This window comes from Crotalus tigris, unplaced genomic scaffold, assembly GCF_016545835.1.
Source record: "Crotalus tigris isolate CLP2741 ecotype Arizona unplaced genomic scaffold, ASM1654583v1 scf7180000020588.15403103151:6194809, whole genome shotgun sequence".
Taxonomy (NCBI): domain Eukaryota; kingdom Metazoa; phylum Chordata; class Lepidosauria; order Squamata; family Viperidae; genus Crotalus; species Crotalus tigris.
The window spans coordinates 4761040-4781028 of record NW_024098092.1 but is presented as its reverse complement, the minus strand read 5'-3'; the positions used below and the strand labels follow the sequence as shown (position 1 = coordinate 4781028).

Sequence of the window (19989 nt, the reverse complement as noted above, 5' to 3'; positions counted from 1 at the left end):
CACCTGTGACGTTCAAAGAACCCGTCGCCGTTTGCCAAAGCCACGCCGGGGCGCTGCCCGTCCACGTGGCGAGGACAAGGGTGCCCGGTGTTTTTTTGCGAAGGAAGGATGGGCCATGATTGGAGCAGAGGGTTTGCAGGGAGAGGGCGAAGGTATTTCAGCCAGCCGGAGAGCGCGCATGGAGGAGGCCGGCTGCGCATTGCTGCACACTGATGCACGGTGTCCTTTTGCCGTTTCGGTGGCCAGAAGCCAACCGGCTGGCAGTCCACTATTTGCTTTGGAACAGGAAGCGTTTCCCCTTTGCTATTTATACAGTTACCTCAGGAATAAACCAATTACTCGCGTCCGAAAACACAGCCACACGCAACGCCTGCACCACACCTCTGCAAAATCGGGGGTGGGGGGGTGGGGGTGGGGAAGAAGGGCTTTGCAAAACGCGGCTTCGGTCTCGGTTTGGGTGGCTGCGTGCGCCTCGGCTGTTGATTGTGTTTCATCAACAAACTGCAGTTAGACAAGGGTCCCAGAATAGCTTAGAGAGGCTGGGTGGAAGGTTGGGGGGGGGGCACGAAGGAGGCAAAGAGAAGACAGAATAACGAGAGCTGGAAGGGACCTGGGAGGTCTTCTAGCTCAACCCCCTGCGTGGGGAGGGAAAAACTATACCATTCCAGACACATGAGGCAGCCCCCACAACCTCTGGAGGAAAGCTCTTCCACTGATTAATTGTGGAGGGGAAGGGGAGGGAAGGAGGAAAAGAGAAGGAAAGGGAAAGGAAAGGAAAAGGCGAAGAGGGAAAGAAAGGGAAAGGAAAGGAAAGGATAGGAAAGGAAAGGAAAGGATAGGAAAGGAAAGGAAAGGAGAGGAGAGGAAAGGAGAGGAGACAAGAGAGGAGAGGAGAGAAGAGAAGAGAAGAAAGAGAAAAGAGAAGCCTTCTCAGCAACTATCACAAAGGCACACAATGCAGCCAAGCCACAACTCTCCTTTCAGGGCGAGGCCGGGGAGACTTTGGGGATCAGACGCAGCGCAGGCTCTCCTGCCCGCTGCCGATGGAAACCCTCTCAAAAGCGCAGGGAGTCGCGGTGAGGGCAAATCCCGGAGGAGAGGAAGAGCCGGAACAGGCCAAGGCCTGTCTGCGGTTCCAGTCTCGCTCGGCTTTCGGCTCTGCCCGGCTTAGGTGGCACCCGCTAATTCCAGAGGCTCTGGAACCACGCCTGCCTCCTCTGCCATTACTCACCGATTTTCAAACCCAGTTTCTTAATTATTATGGCGCTAGAGACGTCATTCTGCCCTATTGACATCTGCCCTCTTCCTATCAAGCAGCCTGGTTTCCCAAGCCTGGTCACAGGTAGATTGGTGGGGGGGGGCTTCAACTCCCAGAATCCCCCAGGCCAGTTGTGCTGGCCTCCAGAAGTTGCGGGTGCTCCAACACTGGAGGTTTTCAAGAAGAGACTGGACAGGCATTTGTCTGGAATGGGCAGGGGGTTGGACTAGAAGACCTCCGAGGTCCCTTTCAGCTCTGATTGATTGATTGAAATAGTCCAGGGTCTCCTGCTTGAGCAGGGGCTGGACTAGAAGACCTCCAAGGTCCCTTCCAGCTCTGATTGATTGATTGATTGAAATAGTCCAGGGTCTCCTGCTTGAGCAGGGGCTGGACTAGAAGACCTCCAAGGTCCCTTCCAGCTCTGATTGATTGATTGATTGAAATGGTCCAGGGTCTCCTGCTGGAGCCGGGGGTTGGACTAGAAGACCTCCGAGGTGCCCTCCCGCTCTTCCACGGACCGAGCCCGGCCGGGCTGGGCGGCGCGTGTGGGCGGCCGGGCGCTCCGCCTCGGGGGTGTCCCCGTCCCGCCCCGAGAGCCGCCCCCTGGGGCCGCGCCCCGCCCGCCCGCCGCATCCCGGCAGCGCCCGGCCGCGCTGACAGTCCGGCTCCGCTCCTGCCGCCGCCGCTGCTGTTGCTGCTGCTGCTGCCCCGGCCGGCGGGCCGAGCGGGCGGCGGCGGCGGCGGCCCCTGAGCCCCCCGGGCGGAGGGAGGGAGGGAGGGCCGGGCTCCCCGCCCCGCTGCAGGATGAGCCCGCGCTGCCTGCTGCGCTCGCTGCCGCTGCTCATCCTGGCCGCCTCCTCGGCCAACGCCAGCAACTGGCTGTGAGTGGGGCGGGGGGGGGGGACGGCGGGCGGGCGGGCGGGGCGGGCAGGTGCGCCGGGCCCGGCTCGCCTTACCTGGCCGGCGCGCGAGAGGAGCGGAGGGGGGAGGGAGACACCGGGCGGGGGAGGGCGGAGGGAAGATCACGCCGCCTCCGGCGCTCGGTGCGCGCTCAGAGGACCGGCTGGCACCAGCGCTCTGGGCACGCTCAGAGGACCGGCTGCCTGAGCGCTCTGGGCACGCTCAGAGACTCGGCTGGGAGCGGCTCCACCCGCGCTCTGCGCACGCTCAGAGGACCGGCTGCCTGAGCGCTCTGGGCACGCTCAGAGACTCGGCTGGGAGCGGCTCCACCCGCGCTCTGCGCACGCTCAGAGGACCAGCTGCATCCGCGCTCTCTGCAAGCTCAGACGATCGGCTGGCAGCCGCTGCACCCGCGCCCTTGGCACTCTCCGAGGGCCGGTTGGGAGCGGGTGGCACCAGCGCTCTGGGCACGCTCAGAGGACCGGCTGCATCCGCGCTCTGAGCACGCTCAGGCGACCGGTTGGGAGCGGCTGGCACCAGCGCTCTGGGCACGCTCTGAGAACCGGTTGGGACCGGCTGGCACCAGAACTCTGGGCACGCTCAGAGACTCGGCTGGGAGCGGCTCCACCCGCGCTCTGGGCACGCTCAGAGGACCGGCTGCATCCGCGCTCTCTGCAAGCTCAGACGATCGCACCCGCGCCCTTGGCACTCTCCAGAGCTCTGGGCACGCTCAGAGGATCGACTGGGAGCGGCTGCTCCCGTGCTCTGTGCACGCTCAGAGGCCCTTGGCGGCCGGCGGGGGCGAAAGGGCCGTCCTGGAAGGCGGTACATTCCGTTTGGGGGAGGGGGGGTCACCGAGGGACTCTGCCTTCGGCGGGGAGACCCGGGTGGGCGCGGAAGGGCAGGGACCGGGGCTCCTCTGCGTGCCCACCAGGCGGGCGAACCGGCGCCTGCTGACTTGCGCTGCCGCGGTTGACTTTCTGTTACCCCGAAGGAGGAAGGGATGACGGGGTCGTCAAAAGGGAGGGTTGTTTGTTTTAAGTTTATGTCGTTTGTATCTTTTAGCCTGGTAAGCCGCTCGGAGTTACTTTGAGGAAAGGCGGCCGGCCGATCAATTTTACAAATAAAACAAAAAATAAAAGCGTAAAACCGGCCCTCGCTGGGCCTGGCTAGCAGAGGGATCCAGGGCAAGATAGCAGCTTTGCTTGGGGCGTCTAGGAATTGGCAAGACTGGGATTGGGCAGCTGGTTGGCAACACACCTGGGGGGCCCACCTAGCAGAATCGTTGTGAAGAAAGGAATAGAATAGAATAGAATAGAATAGAATAGAATAGGAATAGGAGATGGAATGGAATGGAATGGAAATGGAACAGAACAGAATAAAATAGAATGTAGAATAGATTGGAATATAGAATAGAATAGAATGCAGAATAGAATGGAACAGAACAGAATAGAAAGGATTAGGAATAGAATGGAATAGAACAAAACAGAATAAAATAGAATCAAATGGAATAGGAATGGAAGAATAGAATAGAATAGAATAGAATAGAATAGAATAGAAGCTGGAGGGGACTTTGGAGGTCTTCTAGTCCAGCCCCCTGCTCAAGCAGGAGAACCTATATCATTTCAGACAAGTGAATTGTCTAATCTCTTCTTAAAAACCTTCAGTGATGATAAATGACAGAGAGAGAGAGAGAGAGAGAGAGAAAGAGAGAGATACAAATAGAAAGGGAGATTAGAGAGATGATAAATACAGATAATAGATTAGATATAAATGATGGATGGATGGATAGATAAATACAGATGAGAGAGAGAGAGACAGAGAGATTTTGGTACATGGAAACCTAAGGGACCACAAAACCAGGATGAAGCCAGACGGAGGAATAAATGCTAGTTCCCAGGTTTCTGCCACGATTTGAATGTTGACCCAACTTATCTTCGCGGTTCCCCGTTTAAAGGCTTGTAATACAACTTCTCTGGGTAAACCTTTTATTCTTGGGTAAACAATAAACCCACTTTTAGCCAGTTATCATCCCTTACATGATTGCCGCCGCGGTTGGACGATAAGATTTGAAATGACCAGCCTCCACTTTAAAGCCAACTGAAGGGACGATTTTGTCAAATGTGTGGGTTTATTTATTTTTATCCCCCCCCCCTTTTCTCACGGCTGACCAAGAACTGGAGAGCAGGATGGTAACGCTGGTTTTGCATGCCCCGAGGCCGGTAACCGAAGGCTCGGATTGAAAAAGCTCAGGGGTTCACCTGCTCTGGGTCCCCGTTTTGTGGATGTTATTATGCACAATAAACAGGTCATAATTCCGCAACCTGCCCAGCTTCCCACCCTCCCTGTTTTCAAGAGGGTCAGAGGGAACAAAGTAGTTAGATCAGACTTAGCTGCGTCTTCCCTTGCTTTAAATGGATGCTTTTTACGGTCAAACTCTCTTTGGTCTCTTGTGAGGCTGAAATAAGATAGATGAATAAGGCAATTATTGCTTTAAACGGGATGGAAAACTAGAATTTATGAAGACCCCTTTGGACAGGGATTCATAAATTGCTGCTGGTTACTATCGCTCTAAAGTGGGTCGGTTAGATTTCTCTTGATTATCTACTCATCCTTTTAAACATACTGGCAGGTTTTCTTTTTAATGCAAGCAGTTGGGAAAGTAGCTTTAAATCTTCTGCCTTCCTCTTTTTCTGCTATGCCCGTTAAGAACTCCAGGTTCTTCGTGCGTGTGGAGTTGTCACCCCTCACAATCTGGCTTGCGGGGGGTTTTCAAGAAAAGACTGGACAGCCATTTGTCTGAGATGGCAGAGGGTCTCCTGCCTGAGCAGGGGGTTGGACTAGAGGACCTCCAAGGTCCCTTCCAACTTTATTATTCTGTTATTATTATTTATCTAATTCAGTGTTTCTCAGCCACGACAGCTTTAAGATGTGAGGACGTCAGCTCCCAGAGCGACTTACGACTGGGTCTTACCCTTACAACGGTCTCATTGTCCGTCGTCCCTAGTGGGCCACGTTAATCAAGTGGGCTCCTTCCCTCCCACCCACCCCTTCCCCAGCCTTTGTTTTATCCGCTTTTGGCACCGGGCAAATTTGCAGCCCGGCTTGATTTTTCTTCCTCCAGTTCAACAACAAGCGCGATTAACAGTATCATAAAAACATAGGCAAATATTTGCGGATTAAATTGAGACCCGGATGCGGAGCTGGGACTGGTTCAAGGGAAACCGGGGCCTCGCCTCGCAGGGCCCGGCTGGCTGTCAGTCCGAGGACAACCCCGGTTCCAGGTGCCCCAAAGTGTGGGTGTATGGGGGCAGCCTTGAGAGGTTTTTCTCTGCAGGAATGGAGGAAAAAAAATTTCTTTATTTATCAGGCAGGAGAGACTCAGCCACGTCGAATGTCCGGCCTTCTCTGCTAGCTGGGTTACAGCTTGCGTTGAGGGTAGAGCTTGAGCAGGGGGCTGGACTAGAAGACCTCCAAGGTCCCTTCCAGCTCTATTTTATTCTAGAGGGGTGCCAGGAAAGGAAAGGCCGGGCAATTAAGGAAACATGTGGGTTGTGAAGAGGGATGAGGGAGTCGGGCAGAAAACCCAGTCCTGGCGAAGGGAGACGAAACAAAAACTTGGAAACTAGCTTGTAGGTTTTTCTGGACAAGGTTAAAACATATGAAGGACGGTTGCAGGAATTGGGTATGTCTGGTTTAGCGAAAAGAAGGACTAGGGGGGGCATGGTGGCAGGATTCCAATATTTGAGGGGCTGTCTCAGAGGGGGGGGGCAGAAAAGAGGGGGGGCCCAGCTATTCTCCAAAGCAGCTGAAGGCAGGACAAGAAGCAAAGGATGGAGACTAACCAAGGAGAGAAGCAACCTGGAATTAAGGAGAAACTTCCCGACAGAACAATTAACCAGTGGAACAACTTGGCCACCAGAAGGTGTGGGTGCTCCATCACTGGAGCTTTTTAACAAGAGATTGGGCAGCCATTTGTCTGAAATGGTCTAGGGTCTCCTGTTTGAGCAGGGGGTTGGGCTAGAAGACCTCTGAGGTCCCTTCCAACCCAGTTATTCTGCTACAACGTGGCATTTTAACTCATTTCTGGATTTTGGAATGAAAAAACTGGGTGGGGGGGCAATGGGAGAAAGACGGGGAGGGCAAGTGGGGTGCGAATGGAGCGGCCTGGAAGACGCAGCCACTGTCTTCGTGTTTTGAGCGGTTTCGGAAAGCGAATGCTGTCATTTTGCAAAATGGGGAAGGGGAGAAATCAAACCCCCAAGTCTTAATTCTGAGAGTTGAAGTCCGCAAGTCCTAATTTGGGGAATTGGAAGTCCACCATTCTGAGAGAGGAAGTCCGTAAGTCTCAATGCTGAGAGTTGAAGTCCACACGTCTGAAAAGGGGCCACGTTGGGAGACCCCTGCCTTAGAGAAAAAGCGACGATAAATAAATATAAGTGGGGTTTCTCCCACCCCTCCCTTCTTGCTGCATATTGTGCAAATCCAGCTGCTTTGGCAGAAAGACAGTCCTTGTGCTGGGATGGTGGGGTTTGAACCGGGCTGAACCTTCTTCCTTCCAACTTTGGGTGGTTTTTGAGGTCTCAGGCCCGGTCTTGTCATTCTTCCTGGTTGCCCACAAGATGCCAGGGGTTCCTCCGGACCGCGACGGCGATCCAGGAATTGGACGGACGAGACTTTCAGGGGCGGGGGCCGTTTTCTTAGATTTGCCCATACGGGATAGTTGCCTTTCTCCCAGGTTCCCCCCCCTTTTTTTTTTTAAGTTTCTTTTGACCTCGAGATGAGGAACTGCTGGAGAGGGAAGGGGGGGGGGAAGAGACGGCGGAGGAAAATGAGATGATTTTTCAAGAGATATTAAATACTTGGAGCAGTTCCACGCTGGGATGTGTCTTGTCCTGTAGAAATTTTCTTCCTTTTGGAAAGGGAGAGAAATCTTGGGGGTTTTTTTTTTTTTTGGTGTGTGTCTGTGTGTTGTGCATCACTACCCAACCCGCATCTGAAGAGGGGGGGGGATGAAGAGGATTTGTGGCAAGTGTGTGTGTGTGTGTGTGTGTGTGTGTGTGTATGTGTGTGTGTGTGTTGTCTCGGGCCTGTGGGTGCCCAGGTGTGGGAGCTGTCCCAGCCAGTTTTTACCTTGGCGAGGAACGTGTTTTTTTCCCCTCTAGGCACTTGATGGACGTATTTTAACAGAAAACCTGCCCGGATTAGCGGTTAAGCTCTCCCAAAGCGTTTCGCAATAAAACAAGAGAGTGTTTGGTTCATATATATAAATATTATAAATATTATATATATATTGTCTCCCTCTTTCTCTGCCCCCACCAAAAGCTTTCTTCCCTTTTTCTCTTCCTTGCTCATGAGTGCCTTTGCTAGCTAGCTTGTTGCGACTCACATAATAATAATAATAATAATAATAATAATAATAATAATAATAATAATAATAATAATAATAATGATGATGATAATAGAAACAGCGAGGTTGTATATTAACTGTAGCTGCATTTTTAAAAAAGGGAGGGAGGGGGGAAAAAGAGGGAAGGGAGGGAGAGATGGAGGGCAAGGAAATTTATTCATTATTCTTATCTTGAAATAAAACAAAATAAGGAAGGAAGGAAGGAAGGAAGGAAGGAAGGAAGGAAGGAAGGAAGGAAGGAAGGAAGGAAGGAAGGAAGGAAGGAAGGAAGTTTTCCCGGAGTTGTGGGTGCATCATTGCTGGAGGTTTTCAAGAAAAGATTGGACAACCATTTGCCTGGGATGGTATAAGGACTCCTCCCTGAGGCAGGGGGTTGGACTAGAAGACCTCCAAGGTCCCTTCCAGCTCTATCACTCTGGACAGAATTGACTTTGAACGGGTCGCTAACCGACGTCGTACCTGGGGTTCTGTCCCTCTCATTCCTTCTCTGTTCCTCTTTTGAGCGATCAGAGCGACAAAAGAGAAGAGGGCAGATTTCTATCCATCGGGGAGTGAGTGAGTGTGTGTGTGTGTGTGTGTGTGTGTGTGTGTGTGTGTGTGTGTCCGTCCAGGCCAGGATCGCTTTTTGTAATGACTAATCCAAGCGTGTCAAAGTGGCTCTCCAGAAACACCGCGATGAGTGTAGTATCTTGGGACAACTCCGTGTAAATCTCCGTGTAAGCTTCTACAGGGTCCGAAGAGGGCTCCAAGCACCCTCTCCGGGGGTCGCCCGGTCAAAACGTCACGGCTGTGAGACTAGCCACACATTGTGTTATGTAGCCGAAAGGTTAAAGATGGCCACTGGAGGCAAAGACCCCCGGCGGATGGGGCCAAGGTTGGACCAGGGCCCGGCATTCCAACGATTTGGCCCCCGGGATCTGCGGCAAAGCCTCGTCCTGACCACCCTCCCCAGGCGGTGATTGTGGTGGGCCAGACTTCCTCAAACTCCTGGGAAGAAAGGCAGGATATTGGTGGACGGGAGAAAGAGAGAGAAAACCAGCTTTCGAAGGAGAAAAAAGACAGCGAGACTTTAGAACAGGGGTCTTCCAACTTGGCCCTTCGATGACATGTGGACTTCAGCTCCCAGAATTCCTCAGCCAGGCATGCGTGGAATTCTGGGAGTTGGAGTCCACACGTCATCGAAGGGCCAAGTTGGAAGACCCCTGCTTGAGGAGAAGACCCACAGAAGCGGTCAAGGAAACTGGAGGCTAAGCTGTACAATGAGGAGTAGCGGGAACTAGGTTTGTCCAGTCTAGTGAAAAAAAGGACTAGGGGTGACATGACAGCAGGGTTCCAGTATTTGAGGGGCTGCCACCAAGAAGGGGGGGGAGGGCCCACCTATCATCCAAAGCACCAGAAGGCAGGATGAGAAGCAACGGATGGCAGCTTATCAAGGAGAGAAGCAACCTAGAACTAAGGAGGAATTTCCTAACAGAACAATTAACCAGCGGAACAACCTGCCTCCAGAAGTTGTGGGTGCTCCACCACTGGAGGCTCTTAAGAAGAGATGGGACAGCCACTGGTCTGGAATGGTTTCCTGGTTGGACTAGAAGACCTCCAAGGTTCCTTCCAACTCTTGTTATTCTGGTACAGGGTCTCTTGCTTGAGCAGGGGGCTGGACTAGACGACCTCCAAGGTCCCTTCCAGCCTTATAATTCCATGTTCTATGCCTCTGGTGGGCATCGGGCCCTGCAACAAAGAACATCTTGTGCCCTTTGAGGTCAGGGATATGTCCACCAAGGGGCCTTTTCCTACACCCCCCACCTGGCTGATGCTGCCCTGCGAAGTTGCTGATTTTTGTGCCTTTTCTCGTCAGTGTGTGGAAAAAGAAAGGAGGATCTGTCAAAAATGTGAAAAGGGCTCGAAGGCTCGCAAGACGTGTTGGGACTGGCATCCTTTGCAAATTGCCTTGCAGGAATTGAAGCCAGAGGAGCAGATCCTTGGCTCTGCTCCCAGATCAACCCCAAAGAAAGAAAGAAATCGCTGGGTGTTGTGCTTGTGTGTGTGTGTGTGTGTGTGTGTGTAAAACCTAGTTCTCCTTCCACCTCTTATCTACCTGCTGCTGCCTTCGTGAAGACACGTCTTTATTGAATTGGCAGCTTGTTAGCAAACTTGCCTAGAGAAGCAACTTTAGAACTAAGGAGAAACTTCCTGACAGTGAGAACAATTAACCAGTGGAACCACCTGCCTCCAGAAGCGGTGGATGCTCCAACATTGGAGGATTTTAAGAAGAGACTGGACAGCCATTTGTCCGAAATGGTCTAGGGTTTCCTGCCTGAGCAGGGGGCTGGACTAGATGACCTCCAAGATCCCTTCCAACTTTATCATCATCATCATCATCATCATCATCATCATCATCATTATTATTATTATTATTATTATTATTACTACTACTACTAGTAAACGACAGTTTGGGCCAGTACATAAAAGGCAGGAGGTGCGCAAAGAATCGCTAGAAAGGAACCTTTGTGGCTCGGGGTTAAACTGTGAGGTCATGGGAGTCAAAGAATGACAGAATCGGTAGGGACCTTGGAGGTCTTCTAGTCCAACCCCCTGCTCAGGCAGGAGATCCTAGATCATTTCAATCAATCAATCAATCAATCAATCAATCAATCAGAAGAGAGCTGGAAGGCATCTTGGAGGTCTTCTAGTCCAACCTCTGGCTCAAGCAGGAGACAAATGGCTCTCCAGTCTCTTTTTGAAAACCTCCAGTGTCGGAGCACCCACAGTTTCTGGTGGCAAGCAGTTCCACAGGTTAATTGTTCTCCCTGTCAGGGAATTTCTCCTTCATTGCAGGTTGCTTCTTTCCTTGCTTAGCTGACCATTCCTTTCAAAGTTATGAAGTGGCTTGGGACCGTTTTTCTCGCTTTTGCGATTGTTGCAGCATCCCACGAGGGTCACGTGATTAAAATTTGGGGATGTTGTAAGAAACGTGGCACGGGGTGAGTTGGCCGCACCCGTGTACGGGCGCACGGATGAATCAGTAAGACGGCTGCGCGCGTGAACGAGCAAAAGTGGGGTTCATGAACTCCGTTCGTTTGCCTCTTTTCCCCATCCCAAATCAGGCCGTTTCCAAAGCTGCAATTAGGGGGGAAACAATAATAATATGGGAAGCCTGTTGTAAATATTAGCGTGTAATGTACAATTGTTATCCTCTTTTGCTTTCTCTGGAGATAGAAAACAGCTGCTGTCCTCCAGGGGTGGCTGGGGGCATCCCAAAGCCCCCTTTTTTATTGAAACGGCGATTCCAAATTCATCAAGAACGAACGTCCAATTTTGGTCACTGGCAACTCGGCCGGGGCTTTTGGCCAAAGGAGGGGGGACTCCCACCCCTTCGCTGCTTGGTGGCTTGCGAGGCGGTGTATTTATCCTCCGGGTTTACTCGCTCAGTGTTCATCCGGTAGGAAGGGGGCCTTCTGACAAGGATATTTTGGAGATAAAGGGCGTTTGCAAAGGAGCTAAGTCAAGTCCTTAAACTTGTGTTTTTAAGCGAATCACTGCAGTTAAGCTAGTCAAACAGTTGTTAACGGGATCCGGTTTATTATTGGGTGCTCTAATTATTGATAGAATACTAGGGCTGGAAGGGACCTTGGAGCTAGTCCAGCCCCCTGCTCAAATAGGGAACCTTATACTATTTCAATCAATCAATCAGAATAGAGCTGGAAGGGACCTTGGAGGCTGTCTAGTCCAACCCCGGGTCAGGCAGGAAACCCTAGATCATTTCAATCAATCAATCATTCATTCAATCAATCAATCAATGAGAATAGAGCTGGAAGGGACCTTTGAGGTCTTCTAGTCCAACCCCATTCGAGCAGGAGATCCTCTACCATTTCAGACAAACGGCTGTCCCGCCTCTTCTTACAAACCTCCAGCTATTTCTAAACAGGATGACCTGGAAATGGGGGTGGGGGGGAGAGAGCCCCTCTTTTTCACGAAGCTTTGCTGAGCCGCAAGACAAGACATCTGGGAGACTGTTTTTTTCCTTCGGGTTTTTTTTTCCCCCCTTCCCTCTTGGAGCCTGGAGGACAGCAGCCTTTATCGGCTGAAACAACACACGTTAATCTTCATTTTGATCCTCCCCTTAGCAGTAATAAGCATTTGTTTGGGAGAGCTCTTATCTGGAGCATCTGTTTGGAAGGATTTGAAAGAGAGGCGTTCTGGAGACGCCTCTGCCTCGGCTTTGATGCTCCCATCGGCTGGAAAAACTCTGGGAACTCTCCCGGGGACCAGGGACGGTGGGGGGGGGGGGATGGTTTGACCAGTTTGCGCTGCCAAAATGGCAACCTCCCATGCTCCTGTCCCGCAGGCCATCTGGTTATCCCTCACAAGGGGTGCGTGACAACGGATAGGATCGGGCATGGAAGGGGGGTGGTGGAGAGCAGCCTATCTCAGGATGGCTTAGGAATCCTAATTAGGAGTGGCTTGGGCGGGGGTTGGACTAGATGACCTCCAAGGTCCCTTCCACCTTTGGTTATTCTACCATCCCAGATCAATCCACCAGCGGAACGGAAGTTGCCTCCAGAGGTTGTGGCTGCTCCATCACTGGAGATTTTTTAAAAAAATTTTAGCCCTTTGTCTAAAATAGTATAGGGTCTCCTGCTTTCTCAAGGGGGTGGACTAGAAGACCTCCGAGGTCCCTTCCAGTCCTGTTATTCTACTATCCCCAGATCAATCAATCCACCAGCGGAACGGAAGTTGCCTCCGGACGTTGTGGGTGCTCCACGACTGGAGCTGTTCAAGAGGAGACTGGACGGCCATTGGTCCGAAATGGCGTAGGGTCTCCTTACTTGAGCACGGGGTTGGACTAGATGGCCTCCGAGGGGCCCTTCCGACTTCTGAAAGTCCCTTCCAGCGACGGTGCTATGAGACTCTTGGAGTTCAGCGAGGATGCGCTGGTCCCCAGCAGCCTTTCAGCCACCACAGCTGCAGCCTGCAGGGGTTGCTGACCTCGAAAAGCTCGGCCTGGCCTTCAGGAGGGGGGGGGGGTGGAAGTGGTTTTGAGGGATCACAACGCTGCCCAGGCTGAGGGAGGTTCCTGGCAGCCCCTGTCCTCGTTCTGCTGATCTTGGCCGGATCTCCACGGCTTTGGCTTCTTCTCCGAACGGCCCTGGGACACAGTAAGCCTCCTCAGACCCGGCAGGGCCGGCCTGTCCACCTCCGTTTTTTGGGGGGGGGCGACAAAGGACAGCTGTTGAGCTGGAGAAGCGACAAAGGACAGGTCTGGGGAAGGGGCATAGCCTGGGGGTTGGACTAGAAGACCTCCAAGGTCCCTTCCGACTCTGTTAGTCTGTAATCCCAGATCAATCAATCAATCAGCACCCTAAAACAGGCAAAAGCCTGGCTGACGTGGGAAGCAGCAGGCTGGGTATCTCCAGCTCATAGCCAGGGCTCCATCAGAGGAAGTTTGAGAAAAGTATCTGGCAGTTGCAGGAATTGGGGATGTCTAATTTAATGAAAAGAAGGACTAGGGGAGACAGGATAGCAGCCTTCCAGTGTTTGAGGGGCTGCCCCAAAGACGAGGGGGGATCAACTTATTCTCCAAAGCCCCTGAAGGCAGGACAAGAAACAACGGATGGAAGCTAATCAAGGAGAGAAGCAACCTGGGATTAAGGAGAAACTTCCTAACAGTGAGAACAATGAATCAGTGGAACCACCTGCCTCCAGAAGCGGTGGATGCTCCAACATTGGAGGATTTTAAGAAGAGACTGGACAGCCACTTGTCTAGGGTTTCCTGCTTGAGCAAGGGGCTGGACTAGAAGACCTCCGAGTTCCCGTCCAACCCGGTTATTCTGCCTTTTCTCCCCAAATCTTCAGCAACCAAGAGATAGCCAAAACATTTAAACAGAACAAGAGAGTTGGAAGGGACCTTAGAGATCTTCTAGTCCAACCCCGTGCCCAAGCAGGAGAACCTAGACCGTTCTGAATATCAGAATAACAGAGCTGCACCGGTTTCTCTGCCTGGGTTCACAGTGGCCGCCTTTTAATCTTGGGAGACCAAGTTAAAATTCCAATAAAAGTGGTGTGTGTGTGTATGTGTGTGTGTGTGTGTGTGTGTGTGTGTGTGTGTGTGAGAGAGAGAGAGAGAGAGAGAGATCACTTTTACTGTTTTATCAATGTATAAAACACAAAGAAAAATAAAAATAGGAAATTAAGGGAAGAAGAAAGAGAAAGAGGGGAGGGAGAGAAAAACACGAGCTACGCCGAGTTTCATTTCCGACGTGTTCCTGGCAGGTATTTGGCCAAGCTGTCTTCGGTGGGCAGCATCTCCGAGGAGGAGACCTGTGAGAAGCTGAAGGGGCTGATCCAGCGGCAAGTCCAGATGTGCAAGAGGAACCTGGAAGTCATGGACTCGGTGCGCCGGGGGGCGCAGCTGGCCATCGAGGAGTGCCAGTTCCAGTTCCGTAACCGCCGGTGGAACTGCTCCACCTTGGAGAGCCTGCCGGTCTTTGGCAAGGTGGTCACGCAAGGTATGGTGGTCCAGCAGGAGGCCGGTGGGGAGGGGGCGAGGCAGAGGAGGAGGGTGCTTTCAATCCACCTAACAGGGATGGTGCGGGGAATTCTGGGAGTTGAAGTCCATGCATTTTTCAAGTCACCATGGTTGAGAAACACTGCATTTAAACAGCTCTCAATTCTTTCTTCCTTTCTTCTTTCTTTCTTTCTTTCTTTCTTTCTTTCTTTCTTTCTTTTTCTTTCTTTCCTTCTTCTTCTCTTCCTCCTCGTCCATCCTCCCCTTCTCCATCTTCTTTCCAACCTTCTATCACTCATTCTTCTCCATCTCCTCCTCCTCTTTCTCCATCTTCTCCCATCTTCCAACTCTCCTTCTCCATCTCTCCTTCTCCATCTCTTCCTCCATCCCTCCTCCTCCATCGTCTTCTCTGTCTTCCCATCCTCCTTCTCCTTCTCTGCACAGCTTTCATTTCACAAGCCGGGCCTTCCTAGTCGGTCACCAAAGCCTGCAATGAAATGTTGCGGCGAGGAGGAACGAGAGCTTTTAGCCCAGAGCTGCCAAACCTGGTGGAGACATAGATTCCCCCCCCCTTTTTTTCCCCTGCTCTTGGGGGCTCTGGCGATCAAATGCTTTTTGTTTTTTTTTTTGCAAAAGAGTCTCTTTGCTGCTGCACCTTACTGACAGGTTTTCAGGGAATTTGCAGGGGGGGGGGAGAAAAAAAAACGAAAAAAAAAACCAAAGCTAGAAAAAGGGGCGAGATTGGGTGGATACGCTTCTCCCAAGTGCTTGCTTGCTTGCTTCTTCTCCGTTTGTTCATCGTCGCTGGATTTGCATCTGGCCTCCGTTGAAGGCAGGGAGCCGCCTCCTTTTTAAAAAGCCCCCCCCCCGGCTTCTAATTTAACTTTCCCTTGCTTGTGTTCAGCGAGGGGAGAGGCGGGGGGGGGGGGAGAGGCTGCCGGAGCCCTGTGCCCTGGAAATACCAAAAATACCAAGGAATGAAGCTCTCTCTCTTCCCAGCGGCCGGCCGCAGAGCGAGGCCAGCTAGCTTCAGCCTGTCATTAACCACAATTAATTCAAAGGTCGTCCGGATGGATGTGTCCCGTTCCCCCCCCCCTTCTTCCAGGAGCCAAAACTGCCCAGGTTTGCCAAGTTTGGGCTTTGCAAAAAAACTCCCATCCCAAAAGAGGGCATTTCTGCCCATTCCTTTGCTCCATTTGGGGAGGGGAAGGGGGGAGAGGGAGGGCAGCAAAGGGTCCTTTGAGACAGAGGCCTCTGTCATGCCTCTAACCACCATTGGCAGGAACTGGATGTCGCAAGGTTTCAGGGAGAACCGCTAAACCAACATTCCCTCTTTGGCTTGCAGAGGCCTGCCCCACCCCACCCGCCGGCATCGGGAGGGGGGCACAGACCGCCATCTCTTCTAGAGCTTCTCCAGAGGAATGGGGGGGGGGGGGAACAGGGCGGTCTCCTTTACAGGGCCAGGAAAGTTCGGCGAGAGACCAAGCGAGGACACATGCAGAGTATCTTAATTTATATATATATATATATATATATATATATATATATATATATATATATATATATATATATATATAAAACACGTGCAGAATATCTTAATATATATATATATCACATGTGCAGAATATCTTTATATATATAAAACACGTGCAGAATATCTTTATATATATATATATCACACGTGCAGAATATCTTACTTTATAAATTTATATATCTTACTTTATAAATGTATATAAATTTATATATCTTACTTTATAAATGTATATACATTTATATATCTTAATTTATACATTTATAGACACACACACACACAAACGCAAACACACAAACACAAACGCACACACACACACACACACACACACACACACACACACTTAAAAATAAAACCCAGCTCTTATGCAAAAGGCTGCCGGCATGGGGGGGGGGGGAGAAAGAGAAGCACTTTGATGCTGTTTGAGGGTTTCAAATACAGGCTGGTCCTCAGCTTAACGTCCACTCCTCAGCCCGACTTTTCCGTGGCTAAGCGAGGCCTCCGTGAGGTTGCGTTTGGCTCTGCTTTGCGGCCTCTCGCGCCACGGGGGCTAAGGGAACCGCGGCGGGTGTTAGAGCGAGCAGCGCGGCAGTTGAGGGAACCTGGGTTCCGCATCGTCTTTCCTCATCGGGAAGTCCAGTTCACAGAAAAACGGAGGGACCTCAGAGGTCTTCTAGTCCAACCCGCTCCTTAAGGAAGAGACTCTACACCATTTCAACCAATCGATCATTTTTTTTGTTGTTCTGGTTCTGCCAGGGACACGCGAAGCGGCCTTCGTCTACGCCATCTCCTCCGCTGGCGTCGCCTTTGCCGTGACCAGGGCGTGCAGCAGTGGAGAACTGGAGAAGTGCGGCTGTGATCACACGGTGCACGGCGTCAGCCCTCAGGGTAAGGGGGCTCCCTTCTAGCCCTGATGATATCACCTAGCTGGGTCCTGAAACGTCTGCAAGAAAAGCAGCCAGCTCAGAGAGCATCAAGGGCTCCGCGCGGTTCAACGCTCAGCTAGAAATATTCTCGTCTGCTGGTATCAAACTCTTCTTCTCTTTCTGCCTCTAGGTTTCCAGTGGTCCGGCTGCTCCGACAACATCGCTTACGGCGTTGCTTTCTCCCAGTCCTTTGTGGACGTGCGGGAGAGAAGCAAAGGGGCCTCTTCCAGCCGAGCCCTCATGAACCTCCATAACAACGAAGCCGGGCGAAAGGTAACAGCCCCATGGGCTTGGCTACCCCTCCAGCAATGACTTCCTGCAGCTATGGCGATCTATCTATCTGTCTATCTATCTATCTATCTATCTATCTATCTATCTATCTATCTATCTATCTATCTATCTATCTATCTATCTATCTATCTCAGAATCATAGACTCCTAGGGACCTTGGAGGTCTTCTAGTCCAACCCCCTGCTCAGGCAGGAAAGTCTCTTTTTAAAAACCTCCAGGGATGGAGCACCCACAACTTCTGGAGGCAGGGGGTTCCACTGGTTGATCGATCTGGGATTGTGGAGTAACAGAGTTGGAAGGGACCTTGGAGGTCTTCTAGTCCAACCCCCTGCTGAAGTAGGAGACCCTAGACCATTCCAGACAAATGGTGGTCCAATCTCTTCTTCAAAACCTCCAGTGATGGAGCACCCACAACTTCTGGTGGCACGCCGTTCCACTGGCTAATTGTTCTAACTTGTCAGGAAGTTTCTCCTTAATTCCAGGTTGCTTCTTGATTAGTTTCTTGTTTCTTGTCCTGCCTTCTGGTGCTTTGGAGAATAAATTGACGTCCTCTTCTTTGGGGCAGCCCCCCTAAATACTGAAATAGTGCTATCATGTCCCACCTTCATAGAACTAGCCATATCCAAATCCTGCCACCGTTCGTACGTTTCGGTCCCCAAGCCTCTAATCATCTCATTTGCTCTTCTCTGCACTTTCCCCAAAGCCTCAGCATCCTTGTTGCATCTCCCTCGATCTTTCCCCCCCCCCCCAGGCCATCCTGAATCACATGAGGGTGGAGTGCAAGTGCCACGGCGTGTCGGGCTCGTGCGAGGTCAAGACATGCTGGAAAGCCATGCCCCCCTTCCGCAAAGTGGGCCACATGCTGAAGGAGAAGTTCGACGGGGCCACCGAGGTGGAGCAGCGGAAGATCGGCTCCGCGAAGGTGCTGGTCCCCAAGAACTCCCAGTTCAAACCGCACACGGACGAGGACCTGGTGTATCTGGATTCCAGCCCCGATTTCTGCGACCACGACCTCCGGAACGGCGTGCTGGGCACCCAGGGGAGGTCTTGCAACAAGACCTCCAAGGCCATCGACGGCTGCGAGCTCATGTGCTGCGGCCGGGGATTCCACACGGACGAAGTTCAAGTGGTGGAGCGCTGCAGCTGCAAGTTCCATTGGTGCTGTTTTGTCAAATGTAAACAGTGCCACCGGCTGGTGGAAATGCACACGTGTCGATGACCTGGGAGGAAAACCAGCCAGCCAGCCAGCCATGGAAACTTCTGGGACACGGTCTTGGGCCCCCTGACCGAAAAGGGTCGCAAAGAAGGGAATAGAGAGCAGTTTTTTTAAAAAAGAAAGAGAAAAAGAAGAAAAATATTTAACGTTTCCAATTGTGATTGTAATTTGAGGTTGGGAGGGAAGAGTGGATTGTTATCGTACATAAGTAGCCGTCGACCCACAACCGCCACTGAGCCTAACATTTTTTGTTCTTAAGGAGAGACATTTGTTAAGGGGATATTTGCCCCCTTTTGTGACCTTGGCTGCCCCGGATTGTTAAGTGAATCACTGAGGTTGTTAAGTTAGTAACACAGTTGTTAAGTGGATCGGACTTCCCCACTGACTTTGCTGGTCCCAAGGTCACAAAATTTCTCTTTCGTTCTCTCCTGGATTCCATCTTTTACTTCTTGTCCTGCCTTCAGCTGCTTTGGAGAATAGGTGGACTTCCTTCCTTCCTTTTTCTCTTGCTGTTTCTTTCCTTCCTTTTTTCCTTCCTTTCATTTCCTTCCTTCCTTCTTCTCTTGCTGTTTCTTTCCTTTTTTTCCTTCCTTTTCATTTCCTTCCTTCCTTTTTCTCTTGTTGTTTCTCTTTCCTTCTTCCTTCCTTCCTTCCCTTTTTCATTTCCTTCCTTTTTCTCTTGCTGTTTCTCTTTCTTTCGTTCCTTCCTTTCCTTCCTGGTATCCATCCAGTGATGGAGCATTCACTACTTCTAGTGGCAAGCTGTTCCACTGGTGAATTGTCCTTACAGTCAGGCAGTTTCTCCTTAATTCCAGGTGGCTTCTCTCCTCGGTTAGTTTCCCTCCGTTGCTTCTTGTCCTGCCTTCAGGGGCTTTGGAGAATAGGTGGACCCCCTCTTTTGGGGGGGGCAGAGCCCCTCAGCTATTGGAAGACGGCTACCATGTCACCCCTAATCCTCCTCCTTGTTAGATGAGACATACCCAGTTCCTGCAACTGTTCTTCACGTCTGGACAGACCCGACTTTCCGAATTGTTGGCTCCTTTTTGCAATGCCTTTCTCCTCCTGGAAGGGCCCCACGTTTCTCTCAGAGAGGAAGGGGAGAGGTTAGGGGGCAGGCAGGCAGGGGGACCAGCATCCGAGGCTGCCTAGTTCTGCCACAGCTGTGATGGGACGGGGGAGTGATGGGGTCACTGGAAGATGCGGCCAGACAAGATCCAGCTGTAGGTTTTTTTTGGCTGCTGAACCACACAACGGCAAGTTCTGGTGGACGGCGGGTGCTGCTGACTTGTGTGCCCAGAAAGGGCCAATATCCATTTTTGCCCCCCCAAAAAAAGGGCGGGGGGCAGACCAAAATTTGCGCAGACCCCATGGCTTGTCCTGGCACATTCTTCACCAAGGACTGGTGCGAAGATTCGTTGCTTGCTACACATTACGCACACAAATAGAGATGGGAAGGCTTGGGGGGGGGGAACCCCAGAAAAATTGGGGGTGGGTGGGAAAAAGGATTATTTTTTTAAAAAAAATTCCAAAGCCACCAGTTGTTCCCCACTGGTGTCCTGCAGATGGGGGATTCTGGGAGTTGAAGTCCATGGGTCTTAATGTGACAAACACTCATCTAAAGTCATTAGAAAGCAGGTAGAAAAGTAAAAAAACATAAAATAAAAAATTCCAGCTTCTCTTTTTCGTCCCTGAATGGGACCTACACACAGGGCTGGATAAAACCCGAGGACGATCTGTTCCCCACTGGTGCCCTCTGTATGTGTGTGTGTGAGTGTGTTTATGTCGCTAAGTGAAACATTTGTTAATTTGAATTTTGCCCCATTTTATGACTTTTCTTGCCACCTTTAAGCAAAACCCTGCGGTTGTTAAATTAGTCAGAGATGCTTAAGTGAGTTTGGTTTCTCTGTTGACTTTGCTTCTTTTGGGGGGGAGGGAGAAAGGGGGGGGTGTCAC

The 19989-nt window shown here is 51.4% G+C and overlaps 1 protein-coding gene across 1 annotated transcript; it reads left to right on the top strand.

Annotated features, from left to right (window-relative positions):
* Nucleotides 1-1940: 1940 nt before the first annotated feature.
* Nucleotides 1941-18186, top strand: WNT4 (Wnt family member 4). Its single transcript, XM_039367128.1, has 5 exons — nucleotides 1941-2139; nucleotides 13839-14074; nucleotides 16361-16492; nucleotides 16661-16803; nucleotides 17572-18186. The coding sequence occupies exons 1-5, from the start codon at nucleotides 2063-2065 to the stop codon at nucleotides 18037-18039; spliced, it is 1056 nt and encodes a 351-aa protein (XP_039223062.1). The 5' UTR covers nucleotides 1941-2062; the 3' UTR covers nucleotides 18040-18186.
* The last annotated feature ends 1803 nt before the right edge of the window (nucleotides 18187-19989 follow it).